Source organism: Setaria viridis, chromosome 5 (genome assembly GCF_005286985.2).
Source record: "Setaria viridis chromosome 5, Setaria_viridis_v4.0, whole genome shotgun sequence".
Lineage (NCBI taxonomy): Eukaryota > Viridiplantae > Streptophyta > Magnoliopsida > Poales > Poaceae > Setaria > Setaria viridis.
In genome coordinates, this window is record NC_048267.2 from 24,194,395 (window position 1) to 24,220,561 (window position 26,167).

General features: G+C 45.4%; 2 protein-coding genes across 3 annotated transcripts; both read right to left on the bottom strand.

Annotated features, from left to right (window-relative positions):
* Positions 1-1,432: 1,432 nt before the first annotated feature.
* Positions 1,433-4,685, bottom strand: LOC117855229 (WAT1-related protein At5g64700). 2 transcript variants are annotated; one of them, XM_034737536.1, is made up of 7 exons: positions 4,472-4,685; positions 4,338-4,400; positions 3,646-3,762; positions 2,934-3,186; positions 2,674-2,832; positions 1,840-1,988; positions 1,433-1,757 (listed from the first exon to the last, which is right to left on the bottom strand). In XM_034737536.1, the coding sequence occupies exons 1-7, from the start codon at positions 4,642-4,644 to the stop codon at positions 1,634-1,636; spliced, it is 1,038 nt and encodes a 345-aa protein (XP_034593427.1). In that variant the 5' UTR covers positions 4,645-4,685; the 3' UTR covers positions 1,433-1,633. The 2 variants fall into 2 exon arrangements, with proteins under 2 accessions (XP_034593427.1, XP_072149642.1); XM_072293541.1 differs by having other exon boundaries at positions 1,433-1,754; positions 4,472-4,675.
* Positions 4,686-23,228: 18,543 nt separating this feature from the next.
* On the bottom strand, positions 23,229-25,005 carry LOC117859168 (uncharacterized). Its single transcript, XM_034742370.2, has one exon. It carries the CDS (start codon positions 24,528-24,530, stop codon positions 23,550-23,552), a length of 981 nt encoding a protein of 326 aa, XP_034598261.1. The 5' UTR covers positions 24,531-25,005; the 3' UTR covers positions 23,229-23,549.
* Positions 25,006-26,167: the final 1,162 nt, after the last annotated feature.

Here is a 26,167-nt window from a genome sequence, read left to right on the forward strand (position 1 = left end):
ACCTCCGACTTCTTCAGAGGTATCCTCGAGTATTACAAGCTTCAACTTGTACATTTGAACCCCAATGGTGTACTGCATATGTCAATTTTTGTGCACCTTTGCGAAGTTTACTTGGGAGTTCCGCCTAGCCTTCAACTGTTTAGGAAATTGTTTTGCTGCAAGCCTCAGCCCAGTGCACTTAGGACTGAGGTCTTTGGGGGCGCCGGGTTCCAACTCAGGAGCTCGGGTGCGTATATTGACTATAACTTGACTGACTCCCATGGGGAGTGGAAGAAGAGGTGGTTCTATATTGGGAACCATAATCCTTGCTTGCCGGTTGTTACTGGCCACACACCAAAGCACGCAGAGAATTGGGTGAGCGAACCTGAAGATACCCTGGAACTCGACCATTTGCTGCACCAGATTACCGAGTTGAAAGCACTTGGTCTGACTGGTATTAATGTGGCGGCCAGTTTTCTCAAGAGAAGGGTTCAACCTCTTTAGAAACGGGCTCACTCGGGGGGTGAGTACTCGGGTTTTAACGATCCATCGCGTATGTCTGCTGAGGATATTTCTGATGATGATGTGGAGGCGTTGCTGGCCAAGTTCTTCAGGAACTATCAAGGAGTGCCAGTTATTCCTTCAGCGCTTTGTCAGTATGATGCTTGGTATGAGCCAGAAGTGGTATGGCCTTTCACTTGACTTGTACTTTTTGAACTTTTTGAGATATTTGTTTTGAATACCGACTTGTTCTTGTAGTCCGGAGTCCTTGCTGGCTATCTGGCGCAATCAGAAGAAGAATCTGTTGTTGAGGAGTCAGAAGACGAGCCCTTTCCTCCCATGAAGAAACGCCGAGTAGTCCGCAAGAGGTCTGCTGCTAAGTCTACCTCGACTTCTCCACCTGAGAAGTCTCAGGGTGCCAAGGTATGTAGCTGGGTACTCGTAGCTGATGGATTTTAACTTGTAATCTTTTTGGTCACTTTATCTGTCTCAAAAGGTTGACGACGCGGCGCTTGGTGACGATGAGGCTACTTCGGATGAAGTAGTTGTGATCGCTCAGGGCGTTGAGGTTGCGTCTATTGAGAAGGTGCCAGAGGAGGTGCCACCAACAGATGCCGGAGTAGCCCCTGAGCTGACAGTCCAGGCTCCATCGGCTAGCGCGCCACCGGTCCCTGACCAGGCAGTCCTGGGTTTGCCTGCTGGAGTAGCGGATGGTGTTGGGAAGGGAAAATCGCCAGTAGTTGCTACTGGTTCTTTGTTGTCCAATGTGATTGCTAGTGGTGAGCGTTCGTTCCCGACTGTTTTTGTTAGTCTGAGTTTATTGAACTAGACTTTCCACGTTGTTGCGAGCCATTAGTACTACTTCTTTTCATTTAATTACCAGCTCCCCTCAATTCCTCGATAGATTATCATCACATCATTCGAGTGTTATGTAACATAGAGACACAAGAAGGAAAGGTGCAATATAATACTGCACCAATAGTGCATAACACACTAGTTTGAACCTTGATACCTTGAACAAGAGATGACATTTACAGGAAATAGAAGAGTAACATAACTTCAAAATTCTCTCAGTTGATCAGTAACTACAAAATACAAACCAGCCTGAAACTGCCATTGAGTTTTGATGTACAAACAGAATCGCTAGTATGAGCTAAACTTGTGCTGCCTCTACTGGAGCAGCCATGTGCTGCTTCCTGACAACTACATGCTCAGATCTCTTTGCCCAAAGAACACTATACAGACCACCAACCATAATTACTCCACCTAAGATACTGCTGGGAAAAAAGATGACTTCCTTGTTAAAAATCGTAAATCATCTTCATTATATTGTTAAAAGAAATCTGAGGGCAGACCCACCTTCCCAAGGTAACTGCTTCTCCGAGAAACAAAGATAGAATTATTGTGACAAGCAGGGTTATTGGCATTGTCATGGCCAAGAAAACAGGTCCGCTCTTATCAATCACCCATACTTGCATATAATATGCAACTCCAGAAACAAGTATGCCCTGCATGATGTGTTCAGCACTTTCAAACAACCAAGCATCACATTCATATTGTTGGTAGTGCTCTACCTACCGATGGTCATGTGGGAAAAGCGTCAATGGGACATAAAATGCGCCTCCATTAATAAAACTATAGGGTTAATAAAAAAATACCAATATACTTCTGTATTGGTGACTGGGAAAACACAATGAGACAAGTGCAGAATATATATAACAACACGGATAAAAAAACATAAATTAGGTTAGGATAGAATGTCAGCCGTGCTGAAACTTAGCTAATTGTACTGATACCGAAAGACACTTCAATTTTTATTTGAGTCCTGACACATTTAAGTGAGGCTCTACTATATAAAAAAAATCACATCTGTATGGGAATGGAACTGTTGAAATCCTCGCACTCAAAACAGTCCATTAGCTTAGGGGAATGTACAATATAATTCTAAACAGGTCCTAAAGATTAGTGAGCCTCAGTTTGATCCCATTACCTTTGTTCCACTTGGATAAACAGGGAGAAAACATAATCTAGAAACTTTCATTTGTTGATAATTCTATATCGTATTATTAATTTTCTGCAATTCACAAAACACCTTTTTTCGAAGAATAAGAAGTTCAAAACTAAATGCTCATCTGTAGCTAAAAATAAAGAGGCACTGGTAACGGAATCTGATCGAGAAGATATTGAACTTACAGAGTACACCACAGCAATAAGACGTGCGTCTAGGCCTAACCTCCATTTTGCAAAATCTCTCTCAGCCACTAGGGCGATAAAGAAAGATTGAATTGTTGCAAAGATCATCTGGAGAGTTGTGTTGAGCAGCTTAGATGGATATGCTTCCAACATGGGCCCCTGAGAACAAGTACTGTGCAGGTAAATGTCATGAGCAAGCCAACAGTTCTGTTTGATTATGTTCTTTGAACTTGTAAAAAAAACTCCTGTAACTTTCATACCTGAAGAACTGTCCAAAGAGCCCAAGATGTAGTTGATAAAGTAGTCAGGAAAATTCCTAGTATCCAAGTCCTTCTAGGATGAGCAGTAGCCTCACCATGAAAGTTACTTATGTGATGAAAAAGATGGTGGTGGTTGAATGATTTCATTTCAGGTCCTTGGTAAAATGCAAGTACAACGACGCCTGCAAGGCTGAACAGTATGCCACAAACTTTTGCAATCCCATGGAACTTTTTCATGTTCAAAGTCTCCATCCTACCAGATATAGAACGAAGAATATCCAAAATTAATCTAGTCCACCTCCTCAAGTTAACTTGTCTAAAGGAGACACAGATCATACATAGTATTTGTGGTAGATTGCAAATAGCAAGAGGCTCCTTTACTAAACTTTAAAAGCTCGTAAGTTTGCCAGATCGCTCTAGGTTCACTAAAAAGTTCATGTGATCGTATGATGCTTTTGACACTATCAATACTTCCATCATCAATTTGTTTGACAGTCACTTTATAAGCTCCATTTCGTGTAAGACTGGATCCAATGGGACATAATACAATAGGTTGAACAACTGATTAGCTAAATCTACTCTAGTTTGGAAGGTGCAGCTTACGCTGTGCGTGCTTTAGTTCAACATTATAATCCTCAAGTATGTAAATTATGGGTCCAATATTCCAGCCTTCCTAAGAAAAAAATGCAAGTTTCAAAATAAAAACCCTCACCCCAAAAGAACAGCCAGAAAGAAAGCCACTGCTGGCAGTAAGTTAAATATTGCAGATGATGCTGTTGCTGAAGCATAACTTAGACCAAGGCCATATATGTTTATTGCTCCAGAAATCCTAAAAAAATAATAAAAAAAGATATGAAATGATTAGTGACTGCTATAAGTACAAGTAAGTGGAACAAATAGAAATCATAAATACTGCTGGTTGTGAACAGAACGATCCATCGAGACTACTTAAATATCTCAGTTTTGATAAGTTCTGCATATATCTACCACTATCAGTAGAAAAACTTGCGCTGTTCTATGTGCTGCTAAAGGCTAGTTTGTTGTTAATTGTTGCTGAAACTAAGTGTATATATATAATAACAATAGGGGAAAATAACAGAGAAAAATGGGATGAGACTGGGAGGAAATATTAACAAATACTGCACTTTCACCAAGAAAAGGAGAGATTAATGGACGAATGACTGAACGAGGAAGCATAACATCTTTGCACAGAGGTGGCAATAGTAGTTCAAGCATAGATCTTTGATAGGACCTTCAAAAACAAGGTTTTGGAGCCCATGCAGTTGAACATGAAGACTCTGAAAACTGTTGCTGCTTTATCATTGAAATCTATGCAGCTTGATAGCAGGTCAATACCGATCATTTGGCCCTCCCAAAAAAATGACAACGATCAAGCTCACCTACCCGTATAACGCATGCACAAATAACTTCAGAGAGACTTTGAATGAAAGTGGTGGAGCAGTTTTCCTGCAGAAAGAAGCCTCAATTCCATTCCCAAGGTGGTATGTAAGAAAAATATGTTACAAGACTTGTATTACCTTTCAAGAACAAAAGCAACCGGCACCAAGAACAGAATAGCAATTAAATGCCTATAGAAAACAAAGACAGTCGTGCTCATGCCTTCATTGAAAGCGTTTTTGGTTACTATCTGCATGCCTCCATATATAGCCCTTAAGAGAAACGCGACCACAAAAGCTGCTCTATTGCCCATTGCTACAACAGTCTCTTGGAACTTCTGGACACGGTCGTTTATATAACCGAGATGGGGAGATTCTAGCTACATAATGCAGGAACATTTTTCTTTATATTATCAAGTAGGTGGATCTTAGCAAGCTATATAATGCGTCCTCACTTTAGCGTCAGCATCCATTGAACTTGATTGGTAGGACCTCTAACAAAGGTTAACAACTTGGGCGATGCATATTTACGACACAGAGACCGTACAAGTTGCCCCCATCCTGATTGAAGCCTAAACATAGGATACTTAACTATTTGAAGGTTGACGACAGATGTGGTGATAAATGATAATTCCTGCAAACTGTAAAATCGAAAATCTCAGTTGATTCTGATGCAAAGAAAGGGTTCCGACAGATATTGGAACATTTCGAGGTTTAGAATTTTCAGTTATAAATACCTTAGGCATCAACTTTTAGGGGGAAAAATATAATAATCTCCACTAGAACATCCACTACTAGACAACACTAAATCTATTTGATTGAGGATGCACGACTGTGCTATAAGTGCTAAAATAAATGGATGCATCATACATGTTCAAGCTTTTGCACCGTTCTACATCCATAGAAAATAAGTTCTGTGCAGTGGTAAACTACAGTGCAGTTTATGGCTTAGCATCTTGTGCAATGGAATCTAGTAAGAGTTTCCTAATACATTGCATGGAGACTATTAAGAGTTTCCTAAAATCCGATACAATGCAGAACAAAGCATAAGATTCTGGACATTCATGGCTCCATTTTTAGAACCATAATATTTTCGCAAACAGTTTCTCCGAGTTCTAAATCACTTTGATACAGCAGAATATATGCATATGCTAGATCACTTACTAGGCTAACATGGACAACAACCCCATCACACAATTTTTCACACACATGAAAACAAACATCCAGCAAAAATCGGCAGTATGGCATTTCCTCCAGGTTTTTCGCTCAAGAAAGAAAAAGAAACATATATACAATGGTTTCTCTTGACTGTGGACACATTTTTCTCTGAACTAAAAGAGTATCAGTATTATATTTAGCTCCAGAGAATGATTTCTGCTGATTCAATTACACCCTCATCCATTGGCATCTACAGAAAGAATGGATGGGAACATATTCGAATTTGTTCTCACAATTAAAGCTGTATACGGCTTCAATCATAACCATCCGTAGTGAGAGATGTACGTGTAACACTATCCCAAGAAATAATCGCACTTTGGGACATCCTGATTCCACCGACACGGTGACCTTTATGTGTTGCTAAAGGAAAGCATCAGCTGCGCCATTCAACATGTGGCACTGTGGGTTTCAACAGTCATTGCATAGGTACTTTCTTTATGGAAGAACGGGAGAATAATCTTATGTTTGAATTAGTATATATACTGACACGGTCATTTCTTAGCATTGTCACCAACAGTTGTAGACACAAATCTCAAATCAGTTGTGTAATTGCTCAATGAGCGAGGTGGTTGATTACCCTTGCATACGTAGTAACAGTATGTAGGAGGGAAAAGATCCTGCGAGCACGTAACCTCTATAATGCTAGTGTGTGCAGTAGTTAATTATTCATGTGAACCTAGATCCTAGGAGTTTTTGGATCTAGTTTGGTCAAGTTAAGTCGTGTGAGAGTCTAAATTAGTACTTTTTTATTTTAATCAAAAGTAGATAAAGTAGTAGTCTTCTTAAGCTTCTTGGAAGACTTAGCCCTGGATCGCTACTTTAGCGTCTTTGTGAGAAGAAGCATGAATAAAATCGAGGATCGTGCGAGTGTTTTTAGTGTCTACCTTTATTTTCTTGTCTTCTTTACAACTTTGGATCATGAACATTGTCTTGAATTCTAAATCATAGTTGTGGAGTTTAGTAATTGATTTATTTATGCAGTACCCATGCTTCATGATGATCAAGTGTTTCAGTTTTGGTTATGCTTTATGAGTAAGGCTTGGATTGGAGGTGATCTAAAATTTTATTTCTTATCTGTGCAAAAAAAAGATTGATCAAGTTCTTTAACCAGGTTGAGAGTTATTATTTATCCTAGCCAATACCCAAAAAGATTTATTCGTACCACCGTAAGCAGATTTGATGCTTTGAATTGAGTTAAGATCGCTCTCTCTTAGTTTGCTTTAATTTTGAGCATTGATCATATCCTTTTACCATCTCTGATTTCTAGCCTCGTCAATATTCAGTAATGAGAGTTCTTCACTGGAATAATCATATTTTCTACTGAATTCCTAAACGCGAACCCAATATTTCTCAATTTTATTATCTATTCCTTGAGCACAACCCAATTTCTGGTCAAGCTTTATGAAAAATAAGGAAAGATACAAGAAAAGGAAGTTTCACCAGATAGTTGAGCCAAAGTGGAGGAAAAGAGAGGCCAAGCCGATCAGTTTGGGTCTCCTTGCCTAGATTTTCGCGCAGCAAATTCCTGGAAGGCCTCTGGAAGGATCTAAAACTATTTTTTATGGTGTGGTATTCAAAGACATAAAACCCTCATTTTTTTATAATATGAAGGTTTTTTTTTCCTTTTTTCGTTTGATTTGAGAACCCCTTGAACGTCTTTTCAAAGGGTTCTCAAAAATTCGAGATAGATCTAATTAGAATTTTTTACTTTTTTTGAATTTTATGTTTTTTCCACTATGGAATTTTTTTCCACGATGAAATATAGAGTGGACTGTAACACCTATACCGCATAATGGATGTCGACCTCTAAAAAAAAGACGTCTGTAAAAGAATTAAACCGCTTTCAAGCGAAATAAACGATTCAATGATCAAATAATAATACTAGTCCGTTATGGTTCGAGAGGAGGTAAGAAATCCCGGGATCTAGAAATTCATTTTGTACAATTGAACCTTTTCAAACTGTTTCTTTTTTAGAAAAAAAAACTTGTGCCAAAATAACAAATGTTTGAAGAAGAGATTAAAAATAAAAAAAGAAAAAAAAGAAGGAAAGAAAGAAAGAAAAGTATTGAGAAAGAGAAAAAATATAATAGAAGAAAACAAAAAGGAAATAAAGGAGGATTTTTTACTGTCACGAACATCAAGAGAGGTGCAAAGAAAAGATGAACTTGCTTACGGAACAGATTTTCATTTCAACCATGTGCAATCCGACGATGAGGACATCACTTGTGCCTCAGAGTCACAATTTTATTTGCCTTTGCACATGTCCACCATTCTATACCTTCTCATCCCTGAAAACCTCACATTATGTGGATATTCTTCTGATTAATGGCTCGGAAGGTAGGCAACCGCTAGAGAGTTTTCTTAATTTGATAATATAAGTGTTGATTCTAGCTAGCCTTACCCAAGCTCCACCATATAATTGAGTAATTTTTGAGAGATGGGAGCTTGCAACTAGGTAGGATAGCCAACATTCATTTGAGCGACATGTAGGAACCTAGAAAAGAATTCTTGTTTCAATTTTGTTGTAAGGAGATTGTTTTATGATGACAGATAAACCCTCCGAATAAATCCAGAAAGTAAGTGTAGTTGATTCTTGAAGTTACTTGGTCTTAATAATAGCTGTGGGGAATCTTTGCTGAGATAAATCTTTGAACACCCATACTTTGATTATCTTTGCTACTCCTCTGATCTTTTGTTTGAAGGCTAGGTACTTGACTCGCTTGCTTAGGTTTAGTTCAAGATCTTTGTTCAACCCTGCTGAAGAAGTTTATAGTCGCCTGACTTACTCGAGGATGAGCAAGAGCTAAGCGTGGGGGGATTGTTGACGCTCATTATTGACACTCTTTTAGTGTTATTTATTTAGTGTTTTTATGCTTAACCTTATACTAACCCACCACTTGGCACCTGAAATAACCCCATTATTGCATATGTGTTGTATTTTGGAGTATATTGCATTATGACAGAAAGTATGACATAATCAAGGGGGGTTGCATAAAGATCTTAATGGTTATTTGGACATGGGTTGTTGAGGGAAGCCAGTACGAGGAAGGAGAGGACCAGAAGGGCCCAGGCCAATCAGCCTGGGGCCCTCGGGGCCGATTGGCCTGGCCCATGCTAGGGCTTGGTCGACCTCCCATTCGTTCAGCGTGAAGTCTATGATAATGTCTAGGGTTTTTGCACCGACATTGATTTAGAGCCACCGCCTATGGGAGACTATAATTACCCCCTCATGAACTTTAAGGAAGAAAGAGTTGGAGAGAGAGGAGAAAACACCACGTAAACACCATCAAAAGCCACCACAAGGAGGAAAAATGGAGAGAAGATTGGATCTACGAGAAAACACGCGAAGCAGAGCACCAAACGATGAAGGAACCTCCTAAGCCGATCATCTTGGAGGTGCCCAGGTCAATCAGCCTGGGGCTTTTCTGCCCCTATTCGTCATCGTCTTTGGTCTAGTTGATCTACAGAGCGATCTTTATCAAGAATTCTATTAACATGTGTAAGATCATGGAGTAAAGTCTCTGTTTGTCCTCGGGGTTGTATAGAGATCTTGATTTGTAATCGCCGAACCTCTTGTTTAAGATCTATTTATTATTTATCATATCTTGATGATGCTCTTTCACATAATGGCTGGCCAGTGCTACTTTGGGTTGCTTATTTGCTTACCTAGAATGATCATCAAGCAGTGTTCTTATCGTTCAATATTTGAGTACTCTTGTGTAGTGACAACGTGCGAGAGGGAAAGTGTTGGGCATGGTTCACATCCACTCACAATAACACTTAGATCAAGTTCTTTCATGCATGGTGATTACATCTATAAGTGATCCTAGATCCCTAGGACAAGCATTTTATCTATCTTGTTTACATTCATACTCTCTATCTGCTTTAATCTAAGTCATTAGATCCTTTATTAGATCACTCATATCATATACAAAGAATCTTCAGTTACATAGATTAGTGCTTAGTTAAGCGTGCAAATCCATTTGTTCCACGGACTGATAAACCTTGGGGGATTACTCTAAGGGAAGAGCTACAACTGATCCGTACGCTTGCGGTTCATAAATTGACGTGCTAACTGCCATCAACAAGCTTTTCTAGTGTCGTTGTCGGGGAACAAGTCAGTTTTGCTTCATTTAAATTTGTATTCATTTTTGTTAACCTCCAACATCTAACTTTTCTCTAGAAAATAAAACCTTTATTTTTGTTTTTTTGTGTCTAGATGGCTCTGATCAATCGCTACAAGGAGGAAGGAGAAAAGTCGCTAAGGGACTATGTAATTCCATTAACCAATCAATTCGACATGGAGGAATCCGACTCAATGCTTGCAGCCAAGGAGTACATCTTAGATAAAGGAATAATTGACATGGCTAGAAGCAATCCTTTCCAAGGAGTGAAGACTGATAATCCATATAGACACATTGAGCGATTCACGATGCTATGCAACATGCTACAACAAGAAAAAATTTCGCCAGCTTGGTTCAAGTAGAATCTATTCCCGTTTTCACTTGCAAGTGAAGCGAGACAATGGTATGCAGAAGCTTATTTTGACACGAAAGGGTATTGGGAGGCACTGATGACAAAGTGTTGTGGGAGATTTTTCTGTTAGCAAACTTCAAAACCTTCGGAAGGAAGTGATCATATTTGTGCAAGGAGAAGATGAAGGAATAGATCAAGCTTGGGACAGATTCAACGACTACTTGGACAAGGACCTAAGCTTGGATTCTCAGGTGATGTGTTGTTGCATACATTTTATTTTTCACTAACCCAAAAATGCTAGAAATTTGTTCAAATGTGTGCAGGAGGAGACCTTATGGAAAAGACACTCAGGGAGGCTGCTCAACTTCTACAGAAAATCAGCAGAGGAGCAGCCATCAACAGAGAATGGGATAACTATCAATCTGGGGCGCGAGAGCAAGGAAATCAAGGACATATACTTGCTGGAATTTTCAGAAAAGAACTCCAGAAGGATGAGAAGGAAGAATTTGTGGTGCAGAAAGAAGAAGAACCAGCACACATGGAGGAACCTACCCGGTGCAGCAAAGATGACAAACCCTGGTTCGGTCAACCCCCTGTGGGCCCACCTCGCAATTGCCTTTCTCTGGGTGACTGCCTGGTGGGTCCCAATGGCGGTTGTGTGTGTTATCCGGTGGATTGAGGCGATTGTGCTAGTTTGTGGACCCTTCAATCCATGGTATGCACACGTGGCAACCTCCCATTGGTAAAAAGAGTGTTTCTTGGATCCATAGAGAGTGTTTTCTCCATCCTTTTTTGCTAATCCACCTGCAACAAAATATTCTCGAAGGACAAGTGGAACTACATTATTCAAAACCAAATATGCATGTCAGAAATACCAATCCTCCTTTATTCTTGAGTATATTGATGATCATATTTGGTACTTAATGACCATCAACAAGGAGTCTCTCCCGTAGCCTTGTTAGGTGTAGTTCGATTAGCCCATATCACCGCCAGCAGCTCATCAATCCACCCGATACCATGCTTTTTCATTTCGTTGTAGGTTCACATCTTCAGCCCTTTAAGCACTTCTACATTGGCTCTCTTTCCCTCTCCATTTCTCTTAGGGTGAGCGACGGATGTGAAGCATAGCTTGATGTTCATGTCCTCGCAATAATCGCCAAAGAGGGCGTTGGTGAACTGCGTACCATTTTTGGTGATTATCCAGTTGGGCACACTGAAACGGGCCACAAGATCTTTTATGAACTTCAAGGCTGAACTCTTGTTTGCTTTGACTACCGGGACCACCTCCGGCCACTTGGTAAATTTGTCCACCACAACGTACAGCCATTCGTACCCTCCGACTACTTTGGGGAATGGTCCAAAGATGTCAAGCCCCCAAACCATGAATGGTCATGATAAGGGGATGGTGCTGAGCACCTGTGCTAGTTGATGGACCTACTTTGCGTGGAACTGACACGCCTTGCAGTGCTTAACTAGTTTGGTTGCATTCTCGAGGGTTGTTGGCCAGTAGAAACCCTACTGGAAGACCTTCCCAACCAACGTGCGGGAGGATGAGTGAGTCCCACACTCACCTTCATGGACCTTAGTGAGGAACTCAGCACCTTTTTCCAGGGTTATGCACCTCAGGAGGACCCCATCCGTGCCGCGTCGGTATAGATCCCCATCTACCATGATGTAGCGTTTGGACTTTCGCGTGATCCTCTCTGCGGTGACATCATCCTTGGGAAGGATGTTTTCTTTCAGGAAGCTATGGATGTCATCCATCCACGAGGGTCCCTAAGAACATAAGGGGAGCACGGAGCTTACCTCTTGTGGCATTGGCCTGGGTCCCCCCACTCGGAGGTGGGCTTTCCCCTTCGCCATGGTCAGCTACCGTGGCGGTGGGATGCGAGAGCCGCTCCTCGAAGACCCCGGGAGGCAAAGGTGCCTGAGATGAGGCAAGCCTAGATAGCTAATCGGCGTTGATGTTGTCCTTCCTGGGCACGTGTTGAAGTTCCATTCCATCAAAGTGATGCTCCATCCTCCAGACCTTTGCAACGTACGAGGCCATCTGTGGGTCCGTGCATTGATACTCCTTGGAGACTTGATTCACCACTAGTTGTGAATCACCTTTCACAAGTAGTCACTGGATCCCCATGCTGGCAGCCGCCTGGAGCCCCACGCGGAGGCCCTCGTATTCCACCATGTTGTTGGTGGCCCGGAAGTCGAGCTATATTGAGTAGCGGAGGACTTCTCCGTGGAAGAGGTAAGGATCGCGCCAGCCCCCATGACATGCAGGGTGAGTGACCCGCTGAAGTTCATGGTCCAATACTCCAACATCCATGGCTCCCTGTCTCCAGTGTTAATGGACCCCTGGATGGCCTCCTCCTCGAGGCAGGGTACAAGGGTCCACTCGACGACGAAGTCCGCCAGCGCTTGACTCTTGATCACATGGCGAGGGGTGAACTGGAGCCCAAACTTGGCCAGCTCGATGGACCATTTCACTATCCACCCTGTGCCTTCCCAGTTTCTGAAGAACTAGGCAAGAGGATATGACATCACCATTTTTATCGGGTGTGCCTGAAAATAATGCCGTAGCTTTCGGGACGCCGTTAGGATGGCGTATAGCATCTTCTGTGCCTAGGGGTATCACTCCTTAGTATCCCGTAGTACTTCGCTGGTGAAGTACACCAAGTGTTGTACCTTCCTGGTCCATCCCGGGATGGTGCAGTCAGGGTCCCGAGAGGGTGAACCCCCGGGAGGCTCCTCTGTTTGCCTGTCGGGCTCCTAGGTCCTGGGCACCCTGGGAAGGGTCTTGTCAGGCAATGCTTCTCTAGGACCTCCTTTAGGAGCCCCCAGGTCGTGCTTGTCGGTGGTGTGCTCGGGTGGTGTGATGCTCCCTTTGGGGGTGGATCCTGCTCTTCCCTTTCAACCACAAGGGTCGCACTCACCATCTGCAGGGTCATGGTGATGTATAAGAATCAATGTATCCTCATCCCTAGGGCCAACCAACATTAGCGGCGTCGAGAGATATAGCTTCAGTTGCTTCAAGGCTTCGCTTGCTTCATCTGTCCACTCGAAATGCCCCGTCTTCTTGAGCAGCTAAAAGACGGGGAGGCCCCTTTCCTCGAGCCTTAAGATAAATCACCCTAGAGCCGCCATGCAGCCCATAAGGCGTTGCACATCCTTTAGGCGACTGGGAGGCTGCATATGCTCGATCGCCTCTAGCTTCCAGGGTTGGCTTCTATTCGTCGGTTAGAGATGAGGAAACCTAGCAGCTTCCCTAATGGTATTCCGAACACGCACTTCTCTGGGTTGAGCTTCAAGCATGTTTCTTGTAGGTTGTCGAACGTTTCAAATAGATCTTTGAGCAGGGTAGCCTAATCCTGGGTCTTGATGATGATGTCATCGACGTACGCCTCGACGTTACGGCCCTGCTGGTCCCCCAATGTGATGCGCATGGTATGCTGGAAGGTGGGACCAGCATTCTTTAGGCTGAACAGGACGCGCACATTGCAGTACGTCCCCACCAGAGTGGTGAACGTCATTTTCTCCTCGTCCTCCCTTGCCATACTTATCTAGTGGTACCTATAGTACGTGTCCCGAAAGCAAAGGAGGTCACATCCCGCCATGGAATCGATGACTTGGTCGATGAAGGGTAGCAGAAAAGGATCCATCGGGTAGGCCTTGTTGAGGTCGGTGTAGTCGATGCACATCCAGAGGTTCTCTTTTTCCTTAGGCACGATGACCGGGTTAGCCAACCACCCCGGGTGGAGGACCTCCCAGATGATGCCGGTTTCAGCATCTTTCGAACTTGCTTGCGGATGAAGTCTTGCCTTTCCGAGGCCTGCTGTCGCACTTTATGTTGTATGGGCTCCGCGTCGGGATGCACGGCCAGTTTGTGCTCGATCACCTTTCTGGGCACTCTAGGCATATCTGACGGCTCTCACGTGAACACGTCAGTGTTTGCCCGGAGGAAGGCAACAAGTGCGCTTTCATATTTGCTTCCTAGCTGGGCCCTAATCTTGATGACCTTGTCGGGGCCGTCCCCAAGCTGAACCTCCTTGGTGATCGCGGCGTCATTGGGGATGATGGGCTGCTTGGTCGATGCATGCGGATTTTGCTCTGGACGCTCGTCGTCATCTCTGGATGTGGCTGCGGCCAAGGCCTTGAAGAGCTTCTCAGCACAGTACACGACCCCTTTTATGTTGGTCTTCACCGAGATGATCCCGGACGGTCCCGAGATCTTCAGGGTTGAGTAGGCGTAGTGTACAGCTGCCATGAATTTGGCCAAGGTAGGCTGCCCAGGATGCATTGTATAGTAAATTGAACTCTTCCTTATCGAAGGTGATGTTCTCCATCCGGAAGTTGCTTCGGTCGCTAAAAGTGACGGGCAGTTCGATCTTCCCCAAGGGGGTGGTCCTTCCCTTCATAATCCATAGAATGGGTGTGATGGAACGAGCTGCCGGGAGCCCACCAGCATCATATGGAAAACCTGAGGCGAGAGGAGGTTGAGGCTGGCTCCTCCATCGATGAGGACCCTTGCCACCCCTATGTTGCAGATCGTGGGGGTAACGACGACGAGAAGTTGTCCTACCACCACCATGTTATCGGGGTGGTCATTGCGGTTGAAAGTCAAGGGCGTCCCCGGCCACTTCAGCAGCTGGGTATCTTCTGGGCTTGTGCGGTGGAGCACACCTCCCTCCAAAGGAGTTTGGCTTCCTTTGCGACATGGGGGCATTTGCTCTGTCAAAGATGATGGTAACAGCCTGCTGGGGCTCTTGGAAACCCAAGCCACCCTCTCCGGGGCCTCCACCGTTGCCATCCCGGCGGCGGCGGTCCTCTCGTTCCTTCTGCTGGTTGTCGACGAGACCTTTCACCAACCGGCATTCGTTTAGGTCGTGGTGGTGGGTTTTGTGGATTTGGCACCACTTGCCGCCCGCCGGTCGTGCTGACGTTGGCTGCTTCCTGTCGCCTCCGGGGCCTCCGAGCAATAGAGGCTTGTTCCATCCTTCTAGGCCTAGCGTGGCAACGGCCTTCCTTTTGTTATTATTGTCCCCCCATTCCTTACCGGATCGGGGAGACCTTTCTTCCCGACTGGCAGGTACCTCCCGTGGAGGGGGCAAAGCCTGAGCTTCGACCTCCAAGGCGTACTTGTCGGCCAAGGTGAATAGTTCAGCCACAGTCTCGATGTTGTGGGTCCCCAACTTTCCCCTTAGCTGTTGGTGGTGAGACCTTGGCTGAAGGCGACTATCACTGAGGTCAAGGTGATCTGAGGAATGGTGTTATGAACTTGGCTGAAGTGTTGGATGTACTATCGTAGCATTTTGTCATCACATTGACGGACAGCGTGAAGATCGCTCTCCATCCCTGGTCGGGCGAACGAGCCCGCGAAGTTGGTGACAAACTATTCACTTAGGTCCGCCTAGAAATGGATGGATTCTATGGGGAGGTTCATTAGCCACGACCATGCTGACCCATAGAGAGTGACATGGAAGTAATTGGCCATGACCTTCGGCCCTCCGCTAGCAGCCTGGATTGCCATCATGTAGATTTGGAGGAACTCCTTCAGGTCGATGGTGCCGTTGTACTTCTCCGGGATATCAGGTCGGAACTTCATCGACCAATCAACCAGATGTAGGTTAGTCGTGAAGGCCCGGCACTCAGCCCTATAAGGGCAGAGTTGTCGTCCCCACCCGTGGAGGTCCTTGCTTCGCGGCAGGAGTCCCCCCTAGGGGCAGACCCCGACAAGGCTTGGTCTTCTGCTCGGAATAGCTCGTGATGCCGCTCCCGGCTCTGATACAAGGTGAGGTGACTCATGCATCCTCCCTCAAGCGGTTCCGCTCAAGGAGTGTGCGCAGGTCCTGCTACCCGGAGCGAGGGGGAGACATGATGGACTTTCACGAGCAGCTAGGGGACGGGGGATGCACCAAGTCAGATCCGTGCCTACCACGTTCAGTCTGGTCGCACAAGCTATCACCTGGCCCATAGGGAGCCGGGGCCTTGCCCACCAGCTTGGCCAGGTCCTCCAACCATCACCCCTTTAGGGTCTTGGCAATAGCCTCTACCAACGGGTGCTGGAGGAGGGCCTATGCAACCACCAGGGCATCTCCTGGTATTAGGTTGTCAAAGTTGAGGCAGCAGCACATGCGTGAGCCCCATCATCATGATGCTGCTTCTGCGTGCTTGTTCGCCTCTTTGTGGAAACAGGCCACCCATCCCACGATGGAGATGGCCCCACCGAAGGCCGAGTGGGGAGTGTTCATGCGCGGCGGTGCTAAGGCCCCAACGTCCGGCTGCCGCACAGGAGGAACGGACATCGCCAATTGCGACGCTGCCACCCGTCAACGGGGCATTTCTTGCCTGCCACTAGCTTTGTCGTCCGACCCACTATGCTGAGCCCGATGAAGATCAAAATGGCTCCCTATTGCCTTTGTTCCGCAGGGATGCCTCAAAGTTCAACGCACCACTATCCCCCTACCTAGTGCACCAGCTGACAGTGGTTGATCACCATGAGCAGGGATCTGATGGTACCCCCTTTTAGAGATCCGGCCTAGGGGTTAGTTCGTACACAGAGCTTTAAGAGCCAGCGAGGGGAGTTAGTGGATGGTTATGCTAGAGAAAGTTTTAGGCAGGTTCAGGCTGCTTGAAAGAGTAATACCCTACGTCCTGTATGTTATGTTATTTGAGAATTGCTTGTCTTTCTTAGTACAAGGGTTGGCCTTTTATAGGCCACGCCCATGATGGGGTTGATCGGGGGAAGTCTTGCACCCCAATCTTCCCCCTACTCTTCCATGTGTGATTGCGGCGGCCCAATGGCTGCCCTCCTTACTACAGTTTTTCTTGACATGTCGTCCACTTGCCCTAACACCCCTCACCTTGACACGCATGGTAGCACAGTACCTGACTAAGGTCCTTTGCACATTAATCTCCTCTTTTACCATTTTATCCTATTGAGCGCCTGCTCCTGTGGGCTCAGGCCCACCGTCCCGGGGGTGCGTTGAACCTAGGTTCTGAGTTCCTTCCCAGGAGGCCCTCACCACTCCCCGAGGTCATCGACACGATATTTCCCTTACTTTTTGGGGCCTTCAGGTTTCCAGGCCTGTCTCCTTGTTTGGGCTTCACAAGGAGGAAGCCCTTTCTGTGGGCGGACCCCGCTTGTAAGCACCTTCTTGGAGGACCCCCGTTTCCTTGGTGCTGCCACTTGTACTACGATAGCTAGGGTATGTGACTAGCTTACGAGCATATAAGCCTAGCATATCAACATAGCAAGGGTATAAGACTAACTCATGCATATAAGAACCAAGCATAACACTATATGAAGAACATGAATAACTTGAATAGCATAAAGTCAATCTAGGAATAAAAGATACAAGAGCTATACCCTGAACTCCCAAGAAGACTTGGAACCATGAGTAGAGCTACTCTAGCCTAACCCTACTAACTTGGAAACTATGAGGGAGAGAGTGATTCAACTTGTGGTGTGTGTTGGAAAGGAGAGCACACCCCTCTATTTATAGGTCCATAAAGGTGCTTTACAGGAGGAATATTTGGGGGAATCTCCTCTAACCGATGTAGGGAAGCCATCAACCGCCACCACGTGTCAACTAGGGACGAGGGGAGACAGAGGCGGTTCAGCCGAACCACCCACTCGCAACTACCTTCATCCGGTAGACTTCCAGGTGGGTCCCATGGATGGTTGCGGGTGCTACCTACCTCGATAAGGCGGTTTGCTGTGAATTGTGGGCCCATGGATCCGTGTGCTGCCCCCGTGGCAATCTCTCATTGGTTGGAGTTATGTTTCTTCACCATGGGTGTGTGTTTTCTCCTTCCTTTTGTGTCATTTCACCTGCACTCAAATAATCTCCAAGGGCATATGGAATTGCATTATTCTTAACTAAATATGCGTGCAAGAAATGCTAGTTCTCCTTTATTCTTGAGAATATTGACGGTCATATTTGGTACTTAACGACAGTCAACACACATGTAAGCATGTGTTGAAAAATGTGCAAAAAATGTCATAGACCAAGGGGGTCCCTCATGTAAGCATGAAGGGGGTCCCTCATGTAAGCATGAGTTGAAAAATAAGATCTTCCAGTTCGTCAAAAACTCTACCACTGAGACATGATGTAGTTATGGTTGTAACAAAAGGCGCTTCTTTTATATTATAGTTTTAATAAGTTTGGTCCACTTCCCAATTGCAGGCCAAAGTAATGGGTATATTATTATTTCTCATTTCTCGATATGACGTACACTGCAAGGGACTCACCGGCACGCTCCTGTTGCCTGTAGCAAAGACTAGAGCCTAGAGGCGTCAGTGCGCAGATTTGCAATGGCCCGCGGTAGGAATGGCGCATCCTAGCAGGAAACAGAGTAGGAGCACGGTCAGGTCAGTGTCGTATTTTGTGCTACTACTTTCCCCTATCATCATAGGGAAGGTAGAATTAGAGATTTGGGTTGAAGGCAGTAGATTCCGATTTCATCCTACCCTTAGGTTTGCATTTCAATTGGTGTTAGAAGTTGATAGGCTATAGTTTATGAAATGCAAAACTAAACATTCACTTCAAGTTGCAATGACCTTTTTTGAAGCATTCGAGTGTTGTATCATCTTCTTCTGTTGGTAGTTACTGCTAGGAGACATATTCTTGCGATACTACCCGTTGACATTCTGAAAACATGTGCGATCATAGGTTGAGAGCTATGGTGAAGTATTCTTGGACCTTTCCCAACCATGTCCATCAGTTTGCTTATTGTCCAAAGGTAAATGGCTACCTGCTTTACAGAGATTTTGGTTCTGTGGTTTCATGTTACTGTTGTCAACGGTGAGTTGTAAAGGGGCGTTTAATTTGCTGGAGGAAAATAAGTAATGCAGTTACATGATTTGGGTTGATCTAGAATGGGATGATAGGGCCTGTGGTATTCTGGTGAAGCTCATGAAGAAGAAGGTGCAAGCTGAAGAAGATGCAAAAAAAAGTGGAAGGAAGAATTGGCAAAAGCTAGCAGTAGGTTTAGAGAGATTAGGAATGAGCTCAAGATGGTGCGGCGACAACTTTAGAAGGCTACTGACGAACTAAAGCTCATCGGGAATTATAGACACAATGTCAAACTCGCCCACGTGCTGCTTGTTTTATTTGTTATTGTCGCGGGATTGATGCTTGGTCTCAAGGTTAAGTAGATGGTTCAGAGGTGGGATGGTGCTCTTATATTTTAATGGTACTTAGAGTGAAAGTACCCTTATATTTCTGAACATTGTACCGATGATGTATTTTGAAAATGTCACTTTGGTTATAGTGTCTTATGTTTCTGAACATTGTACAGATGATATATTCTGAAAGTGTCACTTTAGTTATGTTGCCTTATATTTCTAAACATTGTATCGATGATGTATTTTGCAAGTGTCACTTTGGTTATCTTGCCTTATGTTTATGACCATTGTACTGATGATATATTCTGAAAGTGTCGCTTTCATTATGTTGCCTATTAGTTTACATGAAAGTGTACCGATGAGGTTTGTTTTGAAAGTGTCAATGCGTTTATATGTTTTATTCTACACTATAATAAATTTGTTTAATCCTATAAGGTTTGTTCTGAAAGTGTCACTTTGCTAATCTCAATGCATGATTTTATTTTGTTATTTTCAAGAGTGCGACATCAACAGAATAAAAATGAAACCATGGATGAAACTCTTTCTACAATGCATGATTTCATATTGATGTTATCAAGATAGCCACATAAGCAATAAGAAAATGAAATGATGTTTGAAACTATCTCTCCAATGCAAAATTTTATCGTGTGGTTTCATAGGCTCCCAATAGCATTTAATTTCATGGCTCATAGAGAGATGTGGTTTCACTTTTCCCGACAAAGGATTGAACATTTTAGTCCGTCCTATTCACTTTTATGACAACGGATTTTTCATCTCCGCCTAGCCAAGAATCGCAACTGTCTCCGCCTCTCCGGTGACACGTGACCGACAAGTTCGGTCTTGTACAAAATATATTCACAGAAAGTCTAGCCTGTTAGAAGTAATAAACTTTTTTTTTCCAAAAATTGTAACAAATTCTTATTTTTATTCGAGGACCGTCCATGTTTAGGCGACGTGTAATGTCACATCATCCATGTTTCATGTTCATGCAGTCGGTGGTTTTGGGAGGCTTGCTAGTGAAGGAGTGGTGATTTTGTTATAAATGGGGCTATCGGAGTGAGAGAGGCCTCCATTTCTCCTTTGGTTGCTCAAACCCTTCCTCTGCCTAGTCTCTATATCGTTTTGTTTTCGTGTACATTCGACCTCACCGTTGTTACTCAACCTCACCTATCACTTTGTCCGCTTAACTCTCTGAACAAAGTTTTAGCTCATTTTACTCCCCCAAACTATTTCATTTGGTCCAATCCACCTCTAATTAGATTTCTCTTTTGTGTTTCTTCGTGTATGAGTTGAATTTTGAGTTTAAATTGAGCATATACAAAACATGATGCCTTATATTAAAAAATTATACTAAGAATTTTTCACGATTATTTTCATAGGTTAGGAATATTTAATAAATAATGAAATTGATCTTAGATATACAAAACTATACGAATACAAAACTGTACGAAAAGTAATCATTAAAAAATTTCTAATGTTAGAAACTGTATGAAAAGTAATCATGAAAAATTTCTAATGTATTTTTCTAACGTAGAGCATCATGTTATAAGTTAGCTGGTAAAATATGAAATTAAAACTCAATTTGTACAGAAAAAACAAATTAGAGAAATCTAATTAGGGTTAGATTGGACCAAATGAAATAGTTTGGGGGAGTAAAGTGAGCCTAAATTTTGCTTAGGGGGTTAAGTGGACAAAGTAAATAGGTGAGGGGAGTAAAATATACTTTTTCGAAAAACTAGCGCTGCTTCGTCGCGCCTTGCTTGTAGCGTGCTTGCCCAGCACACTTAAAAAGAAATGTTCTCTCTTTTGGAGGGCTTCAGACATTTTGGAAAATAGGTCTGTATCCTTTGTTCACATTTCCAAGTTTGACATTCATAAATTTCCAGTACAGCATACCTTTGTTATAAATAGAAATCATACTGAGCATATAATACACATCTTTGCGTTTTGATTCCTCAACTAACATTACTTAGATGACTTTATTTGTATGACTGCACCTGCAGGAGTTACTACCGAGGGACGAAATAGTCATACTGCCAATTGCTAAATATCAATCCAGGAACATGAACCCACCTTTGTCAGAAAATGAACAGATAGAGGATCATTCTTTGGGATCTGTTGCAAATTTGCCAAGCCCATCAAAAGACTCCTCCAATAGTTCATTTATGACTTTTTCCTGTACCCAGGCTGAAGATTTTGAACTGCAGACCCAGACACCCAGTTACCACCAGTGCTTGCATCCTCAGCAACTCCCGGAAAGAAAGCCACACCAAGAACCCTAAGGTGGCAAAGATTGCAATGATCAGATACCAACCTAGAACATCGTGAAGGAATTGGTAACTATGTAAAACGGATATTCACGCTCTGATCCTTCTACGTGACGCGCAGCAGAGTTCAGCATCAGATGGAAGAACATCTTTTCTTGGGGAATTATGAAGGGAGACCACTCGTTTTTGCGACCTGCCATGGAAGATCCTGGTAAGGTATCTCAGAGGAGATGGTCCATATAAGTGCTGGCATCAGGAAATTTGTATTACATTGTCAATGCTTTCCAGTTTGGAAAGGGAAGGGTTGCTCACAATTGATAAAAGTGATGCACGCCTCCAGGGTACGCCCCCAGGGTAGCCGAGTGAGATCACATGATACCCATGGATCTTGAGCATTATCGTTCAGTCACTGCAGTAAAAACTTGACTAAAGGTGGTGAAAAAATGAGAAATTTCGCTACGCCCCAATTTTGTCAGCCGTGCTTGCCAGATACAATTCATAAAAAGTTGCTTGCATAATTCAACCCCAGGAACTGTCACAACAAGACGCTATTCAGAAGTTGGTATACTATTATAGCTATTTGACTATAGTCTAGAAATTCTAAAATGTTTACTGGACAGCAAACCTGAAACAACAGAAGCCTTCTACACCCAATAGGTTATGTTGCACATAGTTACAACTCTATTTTCCAGATTTGTGTAGTGCAGACAGTTTCACTTGATCACAGCATTCTTCCAGTACTGGGTTGATCTCGTGTTGTTGAAACTGGAGAAGCTGTTTCATGCTCCAAGTCCAAGCAAGCAGCCTTTTCTCCATTGCCTCTTGCATCCTGTTTTATCCTCTTCCCACAAAGAACATTATACAGGCCTCCAAACATTAGCCCTCCACTTATACATTGTGCATCAGAAAAACAAATTTCAAGGAAAGAATACACTCACTTTTCTGCCTAAAAAGGTAAAGCATATTTAGGAAGTGAATGTCAAGAAACACACATCCCCAGGCTGAGCTTCTCTGATGAGAAATGTTAACCCAATTGTGAAAACAAGAGTCAATGGTACTGTCATGTTTAGGAATACAGGCCCCCTCTTGTCACTTAACCAAATTTGGATGCAACATGAAACTGTGAAAGTTATACTATGAAGCATTCAGTAACTTCACAGAAGTCAACTGTTTTTTTCTCCCTCTTTGATATTAACAAAAGTTTTACTCCTTTTAAACATAAGTTTAATGACAATAAGAGCATGCTACCGTTGACAGATCAGTTCTAATACCAATAAGAAGGCAGTTTCTGTTGCATTCTACAGAGATCTGTATTGAAAAGTAGAACTGAACAGCTAGGCCAGAGGATAGGAATGGGTAGTAGTGCCATAGTGACCTATGTACCTTACCATTTTCCTTTTTTGTGTGTCTGATATATATGTATGTGCTGCTAAAATGCTGACCAATTTGTATGAGTATGGCCTCACAATGCCTCACCTTACCACTTCACTTTAAGTGCCTAAGCTTTACCCTTATCACCTTAAAACACCAGTAGCAACTATGCTTTTAAGTTGAAAATGAAACATGTTTTGCTGGTGAGGCAAACAAGCTAGCTCAAGCTATTTAACCAGCCGATTCAAGCTCTTTAGTCTTAAAAAACCTGATTCAGAACCCTTCTATCCCCAACTAGTTCTTCCAAGTTTCAAGTTTGTTCATCATGCATGAAAGCTACCAGTCATCAAATTGTGTTTATGATGTCACTATCTTCATGTCTCGAATGAGCAACAGGATTACCCTCAAACTATCAAGTCACTGTCTCGAAGTAGCAACAAGATGACAAAGAAGCTGTATCTGAGCACTTAATTTGCCAATAGTCAAAATACAGTGAAAATAGCAACTCATTGTCTTCAACTAGAAACAACATAACAAAGCAATTGCTCATATGCGGTAAGTATGTCTTTATGGGGGCAGTTGAATAAATGGTGGTAAATTGCATGTAAAAAAACTGCATACAGATCTCCACAATGGTCGATTCCATATAAAACAGCATAGTAGCCATTTTGTTTAACCACGGAAGCAAGCTAACTCTTGAGAACTCATCACTGCAAGGCTAACAAAATGATGAAAATGTGCACATACTACTTTCTGGCAGATATCAGAAAGGTCGACCTGATTTCCTCTTCCCAAAGATCACCTCCCACACCACTGGTGAGAACGGGCCTTTCTTGTCTAGGTGCTCCCTGATGGACTTCTCATCAATAGCAAAATTCCTATCCTGGAAGCTCCTCACAAGCTTCTCACCCTCATCCACCCCCTTCTTCTTGCACACCGCATCAACCAAGCCCACAAACGTCTCAGCATTCGGGGCAAGCCCAGCCTCGAACATCTCCACACAGAACCCAATCGCATCATCCAGCCTGCCCCCCTTGTACAGACCTTGTATCAGGAGCCAGTAGCTGAATGCATTCGGGATGACTCCATTCCCCTGCATCTTCCTGAAGATCCTCACGGCGTCGTCGAGCTTGGCCACCTTGCAGAAGGCCTCAACGACAGCGGTGTAGATGACGACCTCCGGGATGGCGCCCTTTTCCCGCATTAAGCCGAACAGCTTCATGGCGTCCTGCACCAACCCGTTCTTGCACAGCCCGTCGAGCATCGAGACGGCGTTGGGGATAAGCCCGGTCTCCTTCATCTTCCGGAAGATCTCGTCCACGTCCACCGGCTGCGCCGGCGCCGGCTCATCCTCAGGCTGCTTCCGCTCGGCCCCGGCTCCCGTAGCGGCGGCGCCAGAGGGGCCATCGCCCAGCTTCAGCTTCTCCAGCAGCGTCTCGCCGACGGCCTTCTGCGCGCTCCGCTCGGGTCGCTCCTGCTGCGGCTGCGGCTGCCTACCAGCGGAAGCAGAGGCGTCGGGGCCTCCCCTGCCACGCCTCGGCGGGGGGGGGAGGGGGTTGTTCTCGGGGTCGGCGCCGAAGTTGAGGGTGCGGAGGAACGCTTCATCCTCCTCGTCCTTCTGCGCCTCGCGGATCACCCGGCGGCGGCGGTCGCCCGTGGAGTAGAGGCGCGGGAGCCCCCCCACGCCGCCCAGGAGAAGGAGGCGGCGGAGGGCGCCCGATCTCGCCGGAATCTGCAGGCTCATCTCTCACTTCCTCTGACTCCCTCTCTCTCGCTCGTGGCGGCGGCGCCCACCCGATAGCAGAGAGAAAAGCAGGAGAACGGGCGTGCAGCCCGCAGCCCGACAGCCCAGCACGAAGCCCAGTTTTTTTTTGCCCGTCTCAAGCCCAGTCCGGCCCGTAACTCTTCGGGCTCGGGCTGGCCCAACCTGATGGCTCGTGCCGGGCGTGGGCTGGTTTCTCGGCCCGACGCGCAGCACGGCCCGGCATGATTTTAGCATCGGGTCCGAAATGACCCGTTAACCTCCTCTCTACCGGCCCAACAGCAGCAAAAATGCTATCTGCGTTTAACTCCCACCCGTCAGGCCATTACCCCATCCTCTCCTATCTACTGCCCTGCCCACCACATCTACTGTCCACCGCATCTTCAACCTCCCGTCAACCTCCAGACTCCAATCCTCCACACATCTCTCGCATCTTCCCCATCGACGGCGCAGGGCCAGTGAGCGGCGGCACGAGGAGATGGAGGCGTGGGGGGCTGGGGAGCGGCGTCGTTAGGGGATGGCGGTGTTGGGGGCTGGGGAGCAGCGACGCGGGGGGACGGCAGCGGCGGTGGTGTGAGGCGACCGCGGCGGTAGCGCGGGGTCCAGGGAGCGGCGGCGGCGGCGCGGGAGGACAATAGCGGCGGCGGCGGCGCGAGGGGGCAGCAGCGCCGGGGGGCAGGGAACAACGGCGCGGGGGGACGGCAGCGACGGTGCTGGAGGCCGGTGGCGGCACGGGTGGACGGCATCGATGGCGCGGGTGGACGGCAGCGATGGCACGGTAGGGCCCCTGGCGGCGGCGCGAGGGGATCGTAGCGGCGGCGGCCCGCCGTGCCTCGCGTGGCCCGAAGCCGCCCGAGCTCTTCGGGTCAGCCCGGCACGAAAAAGACCTTACGGGCCCGTGCTTGACCACTGGTGAGGCCCATGCCGGCGCACGGCATGGCACGACGGAGTCGTTGTGACGGGCCAGGCCCGGCACGAAAATTAACGGGCCCTGCCTAGCCCGTGCCGGATCGAGCCGGGCGGCCCGAATATACATCTATAGAACGGGGAATAATTAACTATAGCCATCCTTACAAAGGATGTGAATGGCAACCCATTTGTCGTCCTACCCCGCTCTAGTGACTCAGATGGTCCCATTTATCAGTGAGAGGGTGAATTCGTTTAAATGTCGCGGAGAATGGGGTTTGTACTCTAAAGATTTCACTATTTGGGTGTCGATTCAAGAATTTGACACCCAATTCACGTGCCTCCCAAAATTTGACACCGGATACGCGAATTATTTCAGTTCACGTGTTTCCCTCATTTATTTCATTTTATTTCTTTTCTTCTTCTTTTCCTGTACCGTTTTGCCCCTGCACGTTATCCTTTCGCCAGAACCGATCGAGAGGCTCCGTCGCCGTCCCGCCGCCCGTGCCGAGGCTCCCCGCTGCCCATGGCTCGCCGGCACAGGTGAGTCCGAGCCTCGCCCGCGTCTCCCCATGATCACGACGTTCGATTGAAGAACGGAAGCGACGAACTCAGTCGCGCCACCCGCAACGCCGTTTCGCGTCGCCGGCAGCAGAGGAGATACTTACCTGGAGCCCGCCACTCGGCAGCGCCGCGGGGCAAAGGCACTTGTC

Bases quoted from the DNA above. Each gene is read 5' to 3' on its own strand.
- LOC117859168 (XM_034742370.2), bottom strand. From the start codon at position 24,530: ATGAGCCTGCAGATTCCGGCGAGATCGGGCGCCCTCCGCCGCCTCCTT.
- LOC117855229 (XM_034737536.1), bottom strand. From the start codon at position 4,644: ATGGGCAATAGAGCAGCTTTTGTGGTCGCGTTTCTCTTAAGGGCTATA. The intron at 4,401-4,471 runs GTAATACAAGTC...TTCTTTCTGCAG, and splicing joins GTTGCTTTTGTTCTTGAAAG to GAAAACTGCTCCACCACTTT. The intron at 3,187-3,645 runs GTGAGGGTTTTT...TATATCTGGTAG, and splicing joins TTTCTGGCTGTTCTTTTGGG to GATGGAGACTTTGAACATGA.